The sequence below is a fragment of the Sinocyclocheilus anshuiensis genome, unplaced genomic scaffold, assembly GCF_001515605.1.
Source record: "Sinocyclocheilus anshuiensis isolate Anshui unplaced genomic scaffold, SAMN03320099.WGS_v1.1 scaffold48, whole genome shotgun sequence".
NCBI classification, from domain to species: domain Eukaryota; kingdom Metazoa; phylum Chordata; class Actinopteri; order Cypriniformes; family Cyprinidae; genus Sinocyclocheilus; species Sinocyclocheilus anshuiensis.
This window is the reverse complement of record NW_015554124.1, coordinates 1,464,424-1,481,436: the sequence shown is the minus strand read 5'-3', so window position 1 is coordinate 1,481,436 and position 17,013 is coordinate 1,464,424. Positions and strand designations below refer to the sequence as shown.

Below are 17,013 nucleotides of genomic sequence, written 5' to 3'. Positions count from 1 at the left end.
TAATTATTAAATGGATGCCACCTTATTGGTACAATAAAGCCCTCCCTACACCTACCCTAACCCTACCCGATAGTTTATTTTCAACTTTTTGATTATTTTCTTAATTTTTATTGAAAATAAATGCCTTTACGATGTGATACGAGATTTGAAAAGGGTGAAAAAAAAAGTTCGGCAAAAGACGGGATCGAACCCGGGTCGATCGTGTCAAAAAGCCAACGACAAGTGCTTATCCATCTGTGCCACTGGAGCTAATGTTTTACAGCTGCTTTTAACTAAATGTAAATATACACTCCGTATTTTTTATTCCATAGTAAGGGCAATTCATACAATACATTTAAACTGAGCTACTTTAATACCATCTCCGAACTTTCTACCATGACTCTGCTGTTCTTCGGCTGGTTCTTCCCTGTATACGTTGATTGACAGATGTCTCGTCCAGTCAGCGGTGAGTAATCCCAAACCAATGGCGCTGACTCAAACTATACCTACCTCTTCCGGTTTGTCTGATTTGTCTTGTGTTTTCTGACTTGTTATTTTGTTTTCGAATTTGTCATTGTGTTTTCTGACTTGTTATAATGTTTCTGAATTGTTGTTGTGCTTTCTGAATTGTTATTTTGTTTTTTAGACTTGCATTTGTGTTTGTAATTTATTTTGTTTTCAGAATTGTGATTTGTTTAGCACTTCTCGGCCACCGTAGTAATGAGATGCTTTGACAGTTTCAGATTTGTAAAACAAAAGGGCGGGAACAAAGAACCCTACACTCTAACACAAAGAACCATTTCAGCATAAAAGGGTTCTTCAGAATGCTATGGTTCTAAATAAAACCATTACTGCTTGTAAAGAACCTTTAAAGAACCATCTTTTTTTAGAGTGTAGTTTCCCAGCATAAGTTGCCACAGTGACTAAGCTTGATCTAGGCCTATGTTAAATTTGCTTAATGGAACCAAATCATTTGACAATGAGTCAGACTAACTGAAATAAGCCTGGCTTATTTGGTTAACTTCTTTTATGAAACAGGCCTCAAGGCATGAAAAGTTATCTTATTTTCTCCACTGCATCGAATCGCATTGTGTTGAATCAAATCGAAATCGGATCGCACTGCATCGTAATAGGGGTGAAGCGTATCGCATCGCATCGGTAGCTGCTTCATATGTATCTTTAATGTATCGTATCATTGGCTATGCATCGAGATGCGTATCATATCGGCCTGAGACATGAGATGCACATCCCTACTATATATATTAACATTTGCAGACATTTTTCAGCAACGGTTGAATTACAGGTCTTATAGAGTTTGACTGTTTTGCTTGGAAATGATAAATTGTGTAATTATCCACACAGTAGCATAATGCCATTCACAGTGCAACCAACAAAAAATATATAATGCTAATTAGTTTTTGTATACAATTTCTACAGTCACGTTACTATTTACACTTTAGTATACCTGCCATAATCAGCTATAATAATCAGTGTCGACTGAAATGCTTCAGTTTTTTCTGTTGTTGTGTGTTTGTGTAGGTGACAGCGATGCAGTGAAGAACATCACGGCTGTTTTGGGTCACAGCGTTACATTCAGATGTCCTTTGAAACACAGCACTCCTGTAGAACGCTTGTACATACAGAGAGTTAAAAATGATAAAGTAGAAGAGTTCATCAACGGGTTTTCTAGAGGCCATGCGATGAATGAGTTTTCTGAGTACTGGGACAGAACCAAAGTGAATGAAACGGAGCTCAGCATGGAGATGAGAAACATCTCCGTCTCTGATGAAGGACTGTATAAATGTGTTGTTTTCATCAACAACAAACCTGAAATCTCACAGATTCTCCTCAAAGTCACAGGTATGACACAAGATACAGACGACAGGGTTGAGTTAAATGCAGAATTGAAGAATCGGCTCGTATTCAGTTTATGAGAGTGAATTTGAATCAAATCGACCAGACAGGAAGTTGAATTAGAATTTGAATCAGAATGACAGAAAGAGGAATTTACTGAAGTTCAATTCAAAGAAATTCAAAACAAAATAACAGCAATTTCAAAAAGACAATACAAAAATAATTACATTATTAAATTTGGTTAACTATGCCTATTTATTACCTGATATGTAGAATATATTTTATCTCAAATAATCAGATATTCCTTTAAACTAAGTTCAGTGCTGTCAAAACAATTACAGCAGTCAGTACAAAATTATTTTGAATTAATCTTTTGTCTTTTTTTTTTTGGCCACACAAATTTATCCAGCTATGTTTCCAGATAATTTTATAAAAAATGATATTAACATAAAAGTTGACTTCATATTGAAGAAATTAGAGCATTTTTGCAAAGTAGCAAATTTATTTCTGTAAATTCCTCAAAATGTTATGCATGAGAATATGTTTATATTTAATTCATACTGAAATATGAAGTGCATTGTTAAAACGACACTTTTTAAATGTTCTTTTACGTCCTGAATTTTGATGTACCCCGTTACACTTTTAAAAATAAAGGTGCTTCACGATGCCATAGAAGAACCTTTTTGCCCAAATGGTTCCATAAAGAACCTTTAACATCTGAAGAACCTTTCTGTTTCACAAAGGGTTCTTTGTGGTGAAAGAAGGTTCTTCAGATTATAAAAAGGTAAGAAAGAGATGGTTCTTTAAAGAACCTTTGACAGAATGGTTCTTTGTGGAACCAAAAATGGTTCTTCTATAGCATCGCTTGAAGAACCTTTTGAAGCACCTTTATTTTTAAGAGGTACTTAAATTCAAATGTAATTCAGTTTTTGAGCCATTGTTATTTCAATTCTGAATGATGCATAACCTTGATAAACCCCTACAGAAGCCATTCTGCGAAATATAATTTGAATATGCATATGTAGGCTATTTGTGTGTGTGTGTTGGTTTATTTGCGTATGTAAGTCTGTCTGTGGGGGCATGCATGCTTGTACGCATTGGAAACTCACTGCTGACTAAGGATTCTGGGATAGTTGTCTTGACGTGGGTTTTGGGGAAGTGAAACACTGAAGGGGGGAACCTCTGCGGATCTCTAAAATGCCACTTATTCCACTGCTCTCTACTTTTTACAGCCGAGTACAGCGTTCCCACAATCACGAAAGACTGCAGTAAACTCGGTGATGGCGGCGCAGGAAAGAGCTGTCAGTTAAGCTGCTCGGCGGTGGGCGGATACCCGCAGAGCACCGTCAGATGGGCGGGGCTTAATCCAAATCTGACTAACGTCATTTACAACATGAGTTCAGCAGATAACGAGTCCAAAACTTGGACCATCAACCAAACCATCATTTACAACTGCGGCCAGCCTACTAATACCAGCTGTGCCGTAGGGGGCGCTGTTTCCCACACCATCTCCATATGTAAGTGTGTTGTTGGATTTTGCTCCATAACTCACTCAAAAGTTAAATGTCAATATTGCATAAAACTACGATTTATAGTGGCCACATCTCCAAAAAGCATAAAAAGTAGTCTGTACACTATATTCCAAGTCTTTTGAGGTTTTGCAATTGAACAGAGTGAATTTGAAGTTGTTGTTCACTTGTAATCCTTCCCTTTGCTGCTCTAAAATTTACCTCATGAATATTAATGAGGTCATACATAAATAATGTGTGGGTGAATAAATAATCTCAGAATAGTGGACATTTTTGGGCAAACTATTCTAGTGTTATCTTTATGTGAGGGACCCTGTCCTAAAATGTAAAAGGCTGTACATTTTCATGTATAAAAGACCCAATTATATAGAATTTAATTATTATAATTTATATTATATCAATTTAAAATATTATTTGGAGAATAAATAGAATTTTTTCCTCTACTCACTATAGTACTGTACTGTTAGATGTATTTTCTATCTAATTTTTATTGTTTACTTTTTTTATTTAAACCAGGTTTTGTTATTTATTTATTTGCATCTCAGTTTCTTTTGTTATTTTAAACTAATTTCATCTAATTTATTTCTTATTTATTTTAATCTAATTGTTAATTATATTCTTTTTATTATTTATTTTAATCTATTTTATTTTTTCCACTGTTTTTTTTTTTTTACCTTTTCACATTTTGGAAACCCCAGTAACAAGTGCGTCACAAATATTTCCTTAAAAAGGAAAAGGTAAATACAAATTATGTTTTGTCGTCTTTTTGCAGGTGAAACAGAATCTTTCCCACTTCAGGTGATCACAGCTATCGTCGTCGTGCTTGTGTTTGTCCTGTTACTTATTTTTGTCGTGGTGATGAAGTGCTGCTGTAGAAGACCACAAACCTCAGGTACACAAGAACACACACACACTAAATTATCAGTAGACACCAAACTACATGAGTTATTATTATTAACCCTTCAAATCTTCATCAAACATCTGAACATGTTTTGCATTTCTCTCTTCCACAGAGGATGGAGCTGAGGGAGTTGACGTTCCTTTAGCGTAGGTATCTTCTCACTACGTTCTCATATCACCAAAGCAGTAGTTCACCCAAAAATTACTTTACATTTACTCTCATCTTCTTTCAAATCTGTATGAGAAATCTGGCAAATACATGCTATATTGCTGCAATTACAATGAACATGTTCTGAAACTCACAAAAGCACCATAGAAATCGTCCATACCAGGATAGTTATAGTTAAATAAAAATTAACTAAAAATAAAATAAAATAGAAAAATGTAACATATTTATTTCAGCTCATTGACAAGGTAATATTTCTCATTATCATTTTGTTTAACTTGATGTAATAACTAAAACTGAAAAAAAAAAAACAATTATACAGAAGTATTAAGAAAATAATTAAAAGGACAGTAAAATTACTAAAAATGAAATAAAAATTTAAAATGAGAAAATATACAGAAAATATAAAAATAAATTCAAAATATTAATAAAAACTATAATAGGATTTCAACTAGTCCACACAGCTTATGCACTATATTCCACATCTTCTGAAGTCATTTGATAACTTTGTGTGAGACGCAGACGGAAATTGAACTCACTGAAAATCTTGACATTGTTTTTGCATGGACAATAGCCACTAGGCTATTTGAATTTGCAATTAAAAGATTAAAAAAAATGTTTTTTTGGTTGATTTTTGAGTGAACTGTTCCTTTCATACACAAGTGATTTCATGTAACGTTGACACCAAGAATAACCAATGGAATTCCTGTATTTCTAACCAGCGACTGCCATTCACAGCTTCAGCGCGTCGGAGGCGTGACGACGAAACGCTGAGGAGATGCGACGAGATTTTCCCCGTTCTGTCAAGCGGAAGTGCTTCAGCACCCAGAGCTCTGACTGCAGACGGACAAATCGGGCAGATTGTCCAGCTGAACGTTGTGTCTTTAAAGTGGCTTCACTTCTGTATAGAAGCAGGCCCTGACAGATGCTTTCACGGAGCAATGCTGGACTGTCCTGGCACATTTGAACAAGCTTGTAAGAACGCTACCTTCCTTTCCTAGTCATTCATTTGGAAGAGCACATCTTTTCTTCGGCATCTTGAAGATGCAGTGGGCAAATACACAGAGATATTTCAAGTTTATGTTGCCGGAAGAGGGATTTGTAATGGTGCTTATAAAAAGATTCAAAGCTTTATGGCTAGATTTGCTCTATATACTTCACAATCCCGTATAGTGTTTCAAATTGTGCCACTTTATTCCAAGGAGTGGGACTTTTAAAGTTCAGAACTTTTTTAAAGACTGAACTGAAATAAATATTCTGATTTGGGCCAGTTGTATGGTTGATAAAATAACCAAGACAGTCTTGATGACTGTTGTCTATGTTCATTTAAGAATATGATGTTGAAATGGTCTTACGCTGGCACATTTCATTTGCTTCTAGAAGCTGATTTATTTGAAGCTTTATTTTTTAAAGCCAGTTCTCAGACGAGCTAAAGAAACATAATACCTAAAAATCAAATACTGTTTCATGATTTTGCTGGTCATTCCCCAAAATGCAATGTTTACCGTCGCATTATTGTACGCCAATATGTCCACATCTGTTTGTTCATGTGTACAGACTAATACTGACTCTTTTACTTTTCTACAGCACCGCACTGACATTTACTGACATGCTGAATATATATATATTTTTTTTACTGTAAAATTGTTCTCAAGGTGACAGTAACAAGATATTTAAATTTAAAATTATTCTGTTTCCGTGTGGAAATGTCTTATGCACTTTGCTTTCTGACTGCTTGAGAGGGCTGTAATTTATGATTAAATTATTCTGTGTATTTCTCAAAAAAAGAAGATGAAATAAAAAAAAAATACTAAATAAAAATCAGTTTGACAATGTTCCCAGACTCCGATTTCCTAACTCAAATTAAAGATTTTCATAAGTTAGCTTTTCAAAAACCTTTTTTGATGATGTTTAGTTTATTTCAATACTTTTTTTTTTTTTTTTTAGATTTGGTTAGTTGTCATTCAAAAGACGATTGTATACAGCCCAAAGGTATTCACGCGCAAGTTAGCATATCGCTAATATCTTTTATAATGTTTCATGTGCGCATGCGTCGAGGGCCTGTATTCCCGCGCTGTAAAATGAAATATGACAACGTGGGCCTGCGCGTAAAAAACTAATTATCAGTTGAGTTTAATAACTGAATGTGAATAGTTCACGTCTAAGTGTGTGTAGTTAGTTTTAACCAGCAGGGGAAGTTCACGTTTAATTAACAGAAAAGTCCATCAGTATCTCGTAGGCCTAGCTAAGTTTTATCGCAGTTTGCGTTAGCTGAGTTGACGCTAGTTTATCGGTTCCTGAGTTCCACAACATTTCCAAGGGCTTTCTGTAAGTACATTTACAAGACATTGTATTTTGAACGATGTAAGTAATTAGCTAGTTTGCTAACTCCACAGTTACATGTGTTTTTAGGGGCTGTTTACAAAATGCTTTTGGTTAAGTCCTGATTTTAGGAGTTTACATTAACTAAGCTATATTTGTTCCTATTAAGGTCAGTTAGGTCGTAGTAGTTGAATTTAGCAGAGTTTATAACCTTGATTGGTTGGTTGTTAGGCTAAATGGTTATATATGAATTCAACATGATTACATATGGTATGATGCGAGTAACATGTTAACTTTCTATTTTTATAAGTTTTACTACAAAGTGCCAACAAGAGGGCTGTGGGCTGAACTACTAAATCCAACTATATTATAATTTAATCAAATTAAATGTTAAAACAAAATGATAAATTAGAAATGAAGATATGCTTCAATGGCGTGTTTTCCCCCTCTATTTTCCCCCCACAAAAAAGTGGAAATGATGGGCCAAATTAAAGGTCATCACGGGCAAGTTTTGGAAACTTTGCTCTGTTTGACACAATCAAGTCCCACTTTTGTTTCACATTATGACAGTAAACCGGTTGCAAATGCCACTTCATGTTGACTTTATTTCAGAAGTAGCATTTACTGTTATTGAAGCATATTTCCTGGAAGTTATGCATCCGACCATCAGACAACCGTCACCACAACCAGGGATGGGCAGTATTTCAGATACATGTATTAAAATACGTATTTAAAATACAAAATACTATTTTGTATTTGAAAGCCTTCGGCAAAAATCAAATGTAATTTGTATTTAAATACATTTAAGATTAGTATTTTTGTATTTTCAAAATACATAAAATACTTCGTGCCAGTCAACCTCTTTATCAGGGTGCTGATTTAGTTCAGACACACCCCCTCCCCCAACCCCAACATTCATCAGGTGAGCTGCAGCTGTACAACTCCATTCAGCATTGGGTGAGTGAGTGACTTTTCTGGAATAAGATAAGGTGAGGATGTCATGGTCAATTGTACATGTTGATTAAAGTTAAAATAGTGCATCATTCAGATTTGCCGTCAGTTAACATGAAAGAATAAAAGAGCACTGTCAAGGGACAAAGTTTTAATAGTTAATCGTTTTTTTTTTTTTTTATCAACTAGCTTGTCAAATTGTGTTTAAAGCACTACTGCATGTTAAAGCTGGGTGATATGACAATACATATCGTGGCGATCAGGGATGGGCAGTATTTCAGATACATGTTCAAATATGTATTTGAAATACAAAATACTATTTTGTATTTAAAAGCCTTTGGAAAAAATCACATGTATTTTGTATTTAAATACATTTAAGATTAGTATTTTTGTATTTTCAAAATACATAAAATACTTTGTGCCAGTCAACCTCTTTATCAGTGTGCTGATTTAGTTCAGACACACCCCCTCCCCCAACCCCAACATTCATCAGGTGAGCTGCAGCTGTACAACTCCATTCAGCATTGGGTGAGTGAGTGACTTTTCTGGAATAAGATAAGGTGAGGATGTCATGGTCAATTGTACATGTTGATTAAAGTTAAAATAGTGCATCATTCAGATTTGCCGTCAGTTAACATGAAAGAATAAAAGAGCACTGTCAAGGGACAAAGTTTTAATAGTTAATCGTTTTTTTTTTTTTTTATCAACTAGCTTGTCAAATTGTGTTTAAAGCACTACTGCATGTTAAAGCTGGGTGATATGACAATACATATCGTGGCGATGTCATGCTCCCTCGTAAAAGTATTTTTTAGTATTTTTAAAATACAAAAATACAGTAGTTTATTTTGATACTTGGTGTGGCTGCTGTATTTTGTAGTTTATTTTGATACACTTAAAATGAAGGTATTTGGTATTTTATTTTAAAATACATTTTGATGTATCTTTGCCCAACCCTGACCACAACTATCTGTTAAGTGTCTCAAAGTTGTACTTTTTTGCTGCTTATTGTATAAAGAGATACATTTGAAAACAAAATCTGATGATTTTTAATGGGATGCAACACAAATCTAAAAATAATTTTGATTGCATGTCACTGCAAAAGTCTGTTCTCCTCTGCTGGGTTCATCTGTAGTGCTTCAATTGACCTGTAGGGAGCAGCATCATATTAGAAACTGGCTGATGTGACTAAACATTTTGTAAAACATTTAAATCCACAATCATTAGATAAAAACAGGTAGGCTATTTATTCTAAACTGACCATTTACCCGACTATGCAACTGTTTTTGGCTGTGAAATGTGGTCATTTAAAATTCCCATATTGATAATGCATATTTATGTTTGGTTTACTCGGCATATTAAAGCATTTCAAGACTAATCACCCATGAAAGAGCAATAACCATCTGATATTGTCTTACAAGAAACCCTGAGCCGGGTGTGGTGACTCCGAGGGGGAAAGTTGGACTGGAGGATAAATCTTTGTTCAAATCATTTCTGGGTGGAGGAATTTTAAAAAGAGTCAAACCTCTAATTCTGCGAAGACAGATTTGCTACCTAATGCCCAAAACAATCCTTTAATTTCTCGTCACATAGTGCAGATTTACTAGAGTCACAAGGCATCTGAAGTTGTAAACCTACAGAGGGAGTTTTAATAGTGAACTATACGTCTATAAACAAAAGATGCACATTGGGTCTGGAATTGATTTTCAAAGTTGAATTTTTAATTTGATACAAAAGCATTCTTAAATAAATTCATTTTTGTTCAGTTTCTTAGTTTTTACAAAGATAAATTAGCATTTCATAACACAAAAATAACATATTACAACTACAAACATCAGTTTATGTACAAATCAATCCAGAAGTCCTTCATGAAATCCAGGACTGTACCACCTGCATGTGAGTTTTTGAGGCACTTTTTTAAAGGTTTAAGAGTTTATCATCGGTCAATACATTCATCGACCCTACGGGAGGCCCGTACGGCACGGTCAGTGATTGTCACATGTTATATTCAGAGTGAATGTGTGTCTGACCCCCCCCCACAAAAACAAAAGTCCCATCATAGCTTTGTCATATCAAAAATAGACAGTAACTAAATAGTGAAGGAAATCTCTGCACAATAACTTATAATGTGTTCACGTTTTGTTGAGTTTGACCTGTAAAAACCATTCACGGAAACTCACTTGAGCATTGTGACGTCGTGCAAGACGTAAAACGATAGCAAAATGTCAACAGTTAAAGTTAGTTAGCAACCTCTACACATAATTCTGACATGCCATTGCACACTTACTTTCTGCTTCAATATTTCTCATTTCAAATACAACATGAACGTAGCATTAACAAGTCTCGTAGGCATTCCGGCAGCTGTGACGTGTTGCGAGGTAAACGGCGCTGATTGCTGAGGAGTAAAGAACTACGTTTCCCAGAATCGGTTGAGTAGCTCGTCCACAAAAACGAAGGCACTTCAGTGAGAGTTTGACGTAGTGCATATTTACACGGAAAAACTGCTGTACCAGGTCCGTCCAGTGTTAAGATCATCTTAAGAACATTTCGTGAAAAAGTGAATGAACGATCCTCCGTCGCCTCCGTCTCTTTATCACACAACCGTCTCGTTGCCTTTTCCCGGTTTGACCCAGCCGTTGGCGGTCTGTTTGACGCGACTGTTTCGCCCAGTGTGCACGAGTCGGTGGGAACATCGCTGCCACGTGTGAAGCGTTTTGGCGGACCAAACCCACATTCCCGACGTGATTCCCATCAGCAGAGACATAAAAATCCGCAGCATCTCTGCTGCCATGTACGAATCCCTCGCCGACTGGCGAAAGTCAGCCCAATTAGAGATTTCGTAAAAGTAGCACGCAATGACGCAAGTGGCTGGCACCGTGTAAAGCACTGAAAACACGCCAATTTTTACCATGAGCCGCTCTAGCTTGTCCGTCTTAGTCCCGTCCTTTTGCAAATTCGAGCGGATCTTGAACAGCGCAACCAAGCCGGCGGCAATAAACAGCGTCCCGATTACCAAGTACGTAAATAGCGGAGCAACTACGAACCCAGTGAGCGCATCGAGGTTCTGGTTGCCCACGTAACACATCCCAGAAAGGTCGTCAGCGTCCACCAGCCGCATGATGAGGATGACGATGGTCTTGACGGCGGGAATGGCCCAAGCTGCGATGTGGAAGTACGAACTGTGCATTTCGATGGCCTCGTGACCCCACTTCAGCCCAGCCGCCAGGAACCACGTGAGCGTCAGGATCACCCACCAGATTGAACTCGCCATGCCAAAGAAATACGTTAGGAGGAAGACGATGGCGCAACCTGTGTTCTTCAACCCCTCGTGCACTAGCACAGGCACAGCCGCTTCTTCCAAGTCGCAAGAGATGCGCTCGCGACCAACGGTCAGCCGGACGATGTAGGCCACGCTGTAAATATTGCAGCACATGCTAAGGAAAATAATAGGCCGTTCCGGATAGGAAAACCGCGAGGAGTCCACTAGGAAGGTCAGGACTGTGAACGTGGTGGAGATGAAGCAGAGAACCGCCCACACTGCCATCCACACATCGGTAAAGACTTTGGACTGTCGCTGGTACAATCCCGTGTCATATCCGCACTGCAGCGAGCAGCTGCCGCTGCGTTTGACCCATGCATACTTCTCCACGCCGTCTCCCAGTGCCATGCACTCCTCCTCCTGTGGCGGCATCGGTCGGATGGCGTGAAACGGCAGGTCCTCGTCGCCCGGACCCTCCATGCACATGTGGTTCTGGTCGTTGTTGGGCGGGAACAGGCTGCAGTTCAAGAGCTCCGGCCACACAAAACCAAACTCCTGCAGGACCGGAAGACACTTCCTCTTTACAGACAAGCACATGCTGCCACACGGGCCAATCGGGATGGGAACCTTCTCCGTACACATGGGAACGTAGACGGAGCATAGGAAGAACTGCAAGAAAGCAAAGCCGGGGAGAGGATTAGATATTTGCAAAATGTGTCTTGGAAAATCAGGAGAGCTTCTAAATCCTCATAAGCAGCTGAAGTCTGAGACGTGCACGAATTTGTGTTTTTCAGATGTGTTTTCTAGTAATGCATGTTTTTAGAAGCTCTAAAGGAGAAAAACATTGGTCTGTCGAATCACGTGTGCAGCATCAGATTTGTTTTCTAGTATTGCATGTTTTTAGAAGCTGTAGGCCTAGAGAAGAACATTGGTTTGTCGCATCATAGATATGCAACACATGCCATCTGCAGTTCTTCTAGTATTGCATGTTTTTAGAAGCTTTAAATGAGAAGAACATTGGTTTGTCACATCATAGACATGCAACACATGCCATCTGCTGTTTTTCTAATATTGCATGTTTTCAGAAGCTCTACTGGAGAAAAACATTGCTTTTGTTGCATCGTTTGCAGCATCAAATGTGTTATTTAGTATTGCATTTTTTTTCAGAAGCTCTAATGGAGAAAAACATTGCCTTTGTCACATCATGTGTGCAGTATCAATGTGTTTTCTAGAATTGCATGTTTTCTAAAGCTCTTAATGAGAAAAAACATTGCTTTGTCACATTATGTTTGCAGATGACACGTGTTGCATGTCTAATTGCTTTTTTTGTATTGCATTTTTTTCAAAAGTTTAAATGAGAAAAAACATCAATTATATGTGTGCAGGTGGCATGTGTAAGTTTCACAAATTAGTGCTTTTCAAATGTGTGATTCTAGTATTGCACTTTTTCTGAGGCTGTAAAGGAGAAAAACACTGGTTTGTCACATTATATGTGTGCAGATGGCGTGCGTTGCATGCCTAAATGGCACAAATTTGGGCTTTTCAACTTTGTTTTCTGAAGCTCTAAAGGAGAAGAAACCATTGGTTTGTTGCTTTATACGTGTGCGGATGGTATGTGTTGCATGTCTGTTCCAAGTGTTTGTGAGTTTTGTATGTTATGGGTTTCCCTGCTGTTTGTATGAGTAGGGAAATTCTGTGATGCAGGACTGCTCTCATAAGAGGAAGCTACAAACTTGTGCTGTGGTCACATACACTTCAAGAAATCAACAATTGTGGACTGAAAAACATGCATCAATATGCCATTTTCATATCCAAGAGCAGCTTTGGGCAGAAGTGTTCTCGCTTTAAGATGTTTGTGATAACTGGGCAGCATTTAAAGCAGCTTTAATCACGAGATTCTCCAGCAAACACACACGGGAATCCGAGTGGGAGGTTTCTTCTCCGCGCTGAATCAATAAAACAACAACTGCCTCTGTCTTCAATACTCACACACATACATACACACACACACACACACACACACACACTTACAAGGACTTCATACTGTTCTCGAATTAATCAACTTGGAATTATGCTTAAGATAATTCATATATTTATACACTTACAGAAAGCTCCTAGTGTATTAAGAGATCATTTGGCCAGTTTATGAACACCTTTCACTAATACAGACCAGCACAAGTTCGTTTTAAGGCATTTATTAAGACAATTCCAGGAATCTGGTCGTCACAAGTATAATGAGACAAACACACTGTGTGTAGAGCCTGAGTACAGTATGTGTGTGCACGCAAATTCTGGGTAAAATTAGTACTTGATTGGAATGACTGTTTTACATTATTGTTTGTAAACATTACTGGCACCTTAATAAAAACCGTAATAATAATTATTATCATACTAATACTAAAAAAATAATGATTATTAATATTATGAAACATTTGAATCTTTCCCTTGTCACAATAAGTATTCATAAAAACGATAAAAATAAATTTTTCATATATATTTATATTTTATATATTTGTTTTAAATATTATTACATTTTTGTAATTTATTATTAATCATAATTTTATAAAGAATATTTTTTATTATTGTGATTATGCGCATTACTATAAATCGTTATTTTAATTAATTGTTCCTTTGTCACAATAATGATTAATAATTATTTTGTAATAGTATATTGTTATTTATCATAGTAATTATTGTTTTTATAATGTAATGAGGATTTTAATAATAATAATATCGTCATAATGTTACTGTTTTTCTGATGTTGTTGCTTTCATATCATGTCAAGATTTAAAAATGTGTGTGTGATGTGTAGGATCTAGTTACTGTGTGTGTGTGTGTTGTGAACTCTCACCTTCAGCTGGCTCGAGCAGCCGTACTGTATTAACGGTGTGAATGTGGTCAGTTGCAGCTCGGCGTCGGACTGCAGCACGTTTCCCACCAGGTTCGGCATCTTGGTCACATTGTATCCGAGATCCTGACACATGGAGATGCGGATCGGGTCGCAGCTCATCTCCTCCTCGTCCCCAAACGCGTGCGCAAGCCCCACCACGAGCGCCAGTAGCGCGAGCCCGAAGCCGAACCGAGCCATGATGACGCTATCGGCGGAATTCCAGCGCGAGCTTTTACCGGAGTTCAGACGCAGTCTCGTGCCAGAGCGAAAGGGTCCGTTAAAGTGTGTTCCGTTAGTCCCGTTCCGGAATAAACCTAACGAGCTTCCTTAGAGTCCTGGCTACAAGTAACGATCCGTGGCTTCTGCGTGCTCCGGTACGTCCGTGGAGCAGTCGCGCGGGTTCTGCCCGGTTGCGGTCTAGACGGAGACGGGACAGCTGCCCCGTCAGCCAATCAGAGCGTCAGCTCCAGAGTGGGGGCGGGGCTTAGAGTAGCCACAACAATAAAACAGAGAAAGTGAGACGCTTCATTTTTCATCTTTACCACTTAAAGTACATGACTTATTTCAATGTCCTTTTATTTGTAGTACTCCCAATATTACTCGTCTTAAACCATTTTCAAATTATTTTTTTTTTATTAGGCTACTTTTAGTGTTTTTTTTTTTTATTATTATTAATAATCAGTTTAATATATAATCAGTTTAATACTATAAATAATTTAGTTTCCTCTTGTCAAAATTTTGTTTAGCTTTAATAATAACTTTTAAATCATTAACAGATTTCATGCCAAGCACTAGGTGACCCACATGAATATTAATATTAAAATATACATATCAAGGATTAATTTCCAAATGTTTGAATGTACATCTACTAATTGTCTATTAAGTGTAATATATATATATATATATATGTTAAAGTGTTATTCAGAACATCGAAATACAATCCATGATAATATCTTAAATTTCTAATTTCTGTGTTTTTTTTTTTTAAACAATATTGCCCTGCATGTAGTTACAAAGGTTTTTTTTCCTGGGTTATGCGAACTTTTAATAGGGAACAATTTTGCAAACATTATGGGAATGTTACTTTTGTCGTTCTGAAACAAGTAGCAACATTTAAAAAGTGTAACAAAACTTTGAGAGAACCTTACCGGAACATTCTGAGAACTTTCCCTGTTAGATGTTTTTTCTTAAAGCTAGTTATTGAGTTTAGTGCAGCAGGGATCCAAACTCTGATTAAAGTGATCCGTGTGAAGAAACTTCTCTTTTGGACAGAGATTTGGGGGTCTGAACCCAGATTACAAGCGTTAGATTGATGCGTCTCCTCCCTCTGTTTCGCCTCACTGGTCACTAACTATCAGAATAAAACCCCCTGCCCGACACCCGGCCTGCTCCCAACCCCCTCCCGTGACCCTGACGGGCGGAGGTCAGCAGTAATTAGCAGTTTTTAAGTGACAGACTGAGAAAAAAGAGACAAGCAGGTTGGTATCCGTGGAGCAGCTATTAAAATGGTAATGAGCCGATAGATTGTGCTGCAATGCTGTCAGGACGACTATCCCAGCAGCCTTCAGTCGCTTCAGCTGATTGTCCGTGAATATTCTTAGCAATCAAGATGGTTGGAGAATGATAAACATGATGCACAGTATGCAGTGTGTGCGACACAATATCTGCTGAGAGACATTAGTGCTTCAGTGTCGTTTAGTGAAGCCATAATGACTTTAAATGAGCCTAATGTCTGGATGTGTGAAACACAATAGACTAATTCAGAGTCATTAGGAGTTAATGATGCACTTCCAAAAATGCTTTAAAATGTGCCATTTAAATGTGTAAATTAAATAAATAATTGCACTAATATCAAGAGGGGTTATGTTAATCACACAACAGCAACAGCAATCAGTAATGATTATGTTTTAAATGGCATGTTTGGAAAGTTTCCTCTTGCACCATTGCACGCTCTTCCAGTCGTTCATTCGGTCATTCTCCCAAATGCATGCACTAAGTGTTTGGATCCAGGTTGAGAAAGAGCAAATTTTTTTTGAATGCAAAAGTTTTCCTTAGAGGGTTTGGGACACTCAGTCGTCATAATCAGCTGTAAATAAAACAATAGAAGTCTGTGGTATGTCCTCATTCAGATAAGTAAACGCATGTGTAGCAGCTGCTCTGGATGGAATCCAAGTTGAAACAGAAGGAACGTTTGAATCAACAGGATAAAAAACTGTGTTTGTATTGTGTCTAATGAAATGTGTGTGTGTGTGTGTACAAGCTGTAGCAGTGTAAAACTTTCCCGGTTAATTAGTACGGTGTCCGAGAAGCATAACCATGGCGACAGGGTCTGGCAACAATTTATCTGAAGTTGTCATGGACACAAACTCTGAAGCTTATTTACTTCAAACACTTTGTTGTTTAAATAGGTTTATTGATCTGTTGAATTGTAACTGAAAACTTTATTGCTCAGAAGTTGCAAGAGTCTTAATGGAGTTCTTATTAGCATATTTCTGTCTAAGTGATTTTCACTTCAAATTCATTAGGAGAAATTAAAATAGGCACAAATAAGTCAATTGCGTCCGTGTTCATGAGAAACAGTTAGGATTTAAAGGAGCAGTTGACCCAAAAATGAACATTTGTTGAATAAGTATCACTCTCAGGACATCCAAGATGTAGATGAGTTTCACATCACAATAATCCACACCACTCCAGTCCATCAGTTAACATCTTGAGAAGCTAAAAGCTGCGTTTGTAAGAAACAAATCCATCAAGGCATTTTTTTACTTCAAACCTTTGCTAAAATACGAGTCTATAATCCATAATAATAACACTTCCTCCAGTAAAAAAAAAATGGTCTGGTGTGAATCAGGAGAGAAATCTGCACAGATCAAGCACCGTTTACAAACCAAAACAGTCCAAAACAGCTCTGAACAAATATGTGGCTGGATTTTTATGCGAGAGACAACAGGAGATGGACTTTTTCACTGGAGGAAGCATTATTATGGATTATGGACTTGTATTTTAGTTAAAACATCTTGATGGATTTGTTTCTTACAAACACACAGCTTTTGGCTCAAGATGTTAAAGGGGTCATATGATGTTGCTAAAAAGAACATTATTTTGTGTATTTGGTGTAATGAAATGTGTTTATGCGGTTTAAGGTTCAAAAAACACATTATTTCCC

The 17,013-nt window shown here is 37.3% G+C and overlaps 2 protein-coding genes across 6 annotated transcripts in view; one reads left to right on the top strand and one right to left on the bottom strand.

Annotated features, from left to right (window-relative positions):
- LOC107670092 (butyrophilin subfamily 1 member A1-like) overlaps positions 1 to 6,166 on the top strand; it is a 14,567-nt gene extending 8,401 nt beyond the window's left edge. For 3 of the 5 annotated variants that reach the window (XM_016462575.1, XM_016462572.1, XM_016462576.1), the window contains 5 exons: positions 1,519 to 1,839; positions 3,066 to 3,350; positions 4,135 to 4,254; positions 4,376 to 4,409; positions 5,151 to 6,166. In XM_016462575.1, coding sequence (XP_016318061.1) covers positions 1,519 to 1,839; positions 3,066 to 3,350; positions 4,135 to 4,254; positions 4,376 to 4,409; positions 5,151 to 5,202 — 812 coding nt within the window. In that variant the 3' untranslated portion in view covers positions 5,203 to 6,166. Of the gene's footprint in view, positions 1 to 1,518; positions 1,840 to 3,065; positions 3,351 to 4,134; positions 4,255 to 4,375; positions 4,414 to 5,150 lie in introns of all 5 variants that reach the window. The other 2 variants (XM_016462573.1, XM_016462574.1) reach the window with 2 other exon arrangements.
- A 3,274-nt stretch (positions 6,167 to 9,440) lies between these two features.
- LOC107670140 (frizzled-4) lies at positions 9,441 to 14,230 on the bottom strand. The gene is made up of 2 exons (XM_016462655.1): positions 13,809 to 14,230; positions 9,441 to 11,626 (listed from the first exon to the last, which is right to left on the bottom strand). Exons 1-2 carry the CDS (start codon positions 14,043 to 14,045, stop codon positions 10,292 to 10,294), a joined length of 1,572 nt encoding a protein of 523 aa, XP_016318141.1. The 5' UTR covers positions 14,046 to 14,230; the 3' UTR covers positions 9,441 to 10,291.
- Between the last annotated feature and the right edge of the window lie 2,783 nt (positions 14,231 to 17,013).

Coding starts and splice junctions, on each gene's coding strand:
- LOC107670140 (XM_016462655.1), bottom strand. CDS start 14,045: ATGGCTCGGTTCGGCTTCGGGCTCGCGCTACTGGCGCTCGTGGTGGGG. Junction 11,627..13,808: donor GCTGCTCGAGCCAGCTGAAG/GTGAGAGTTCAC, acceptor GCTTTCTTGCAG/TTCTTCCTATGCTCCGTCTA.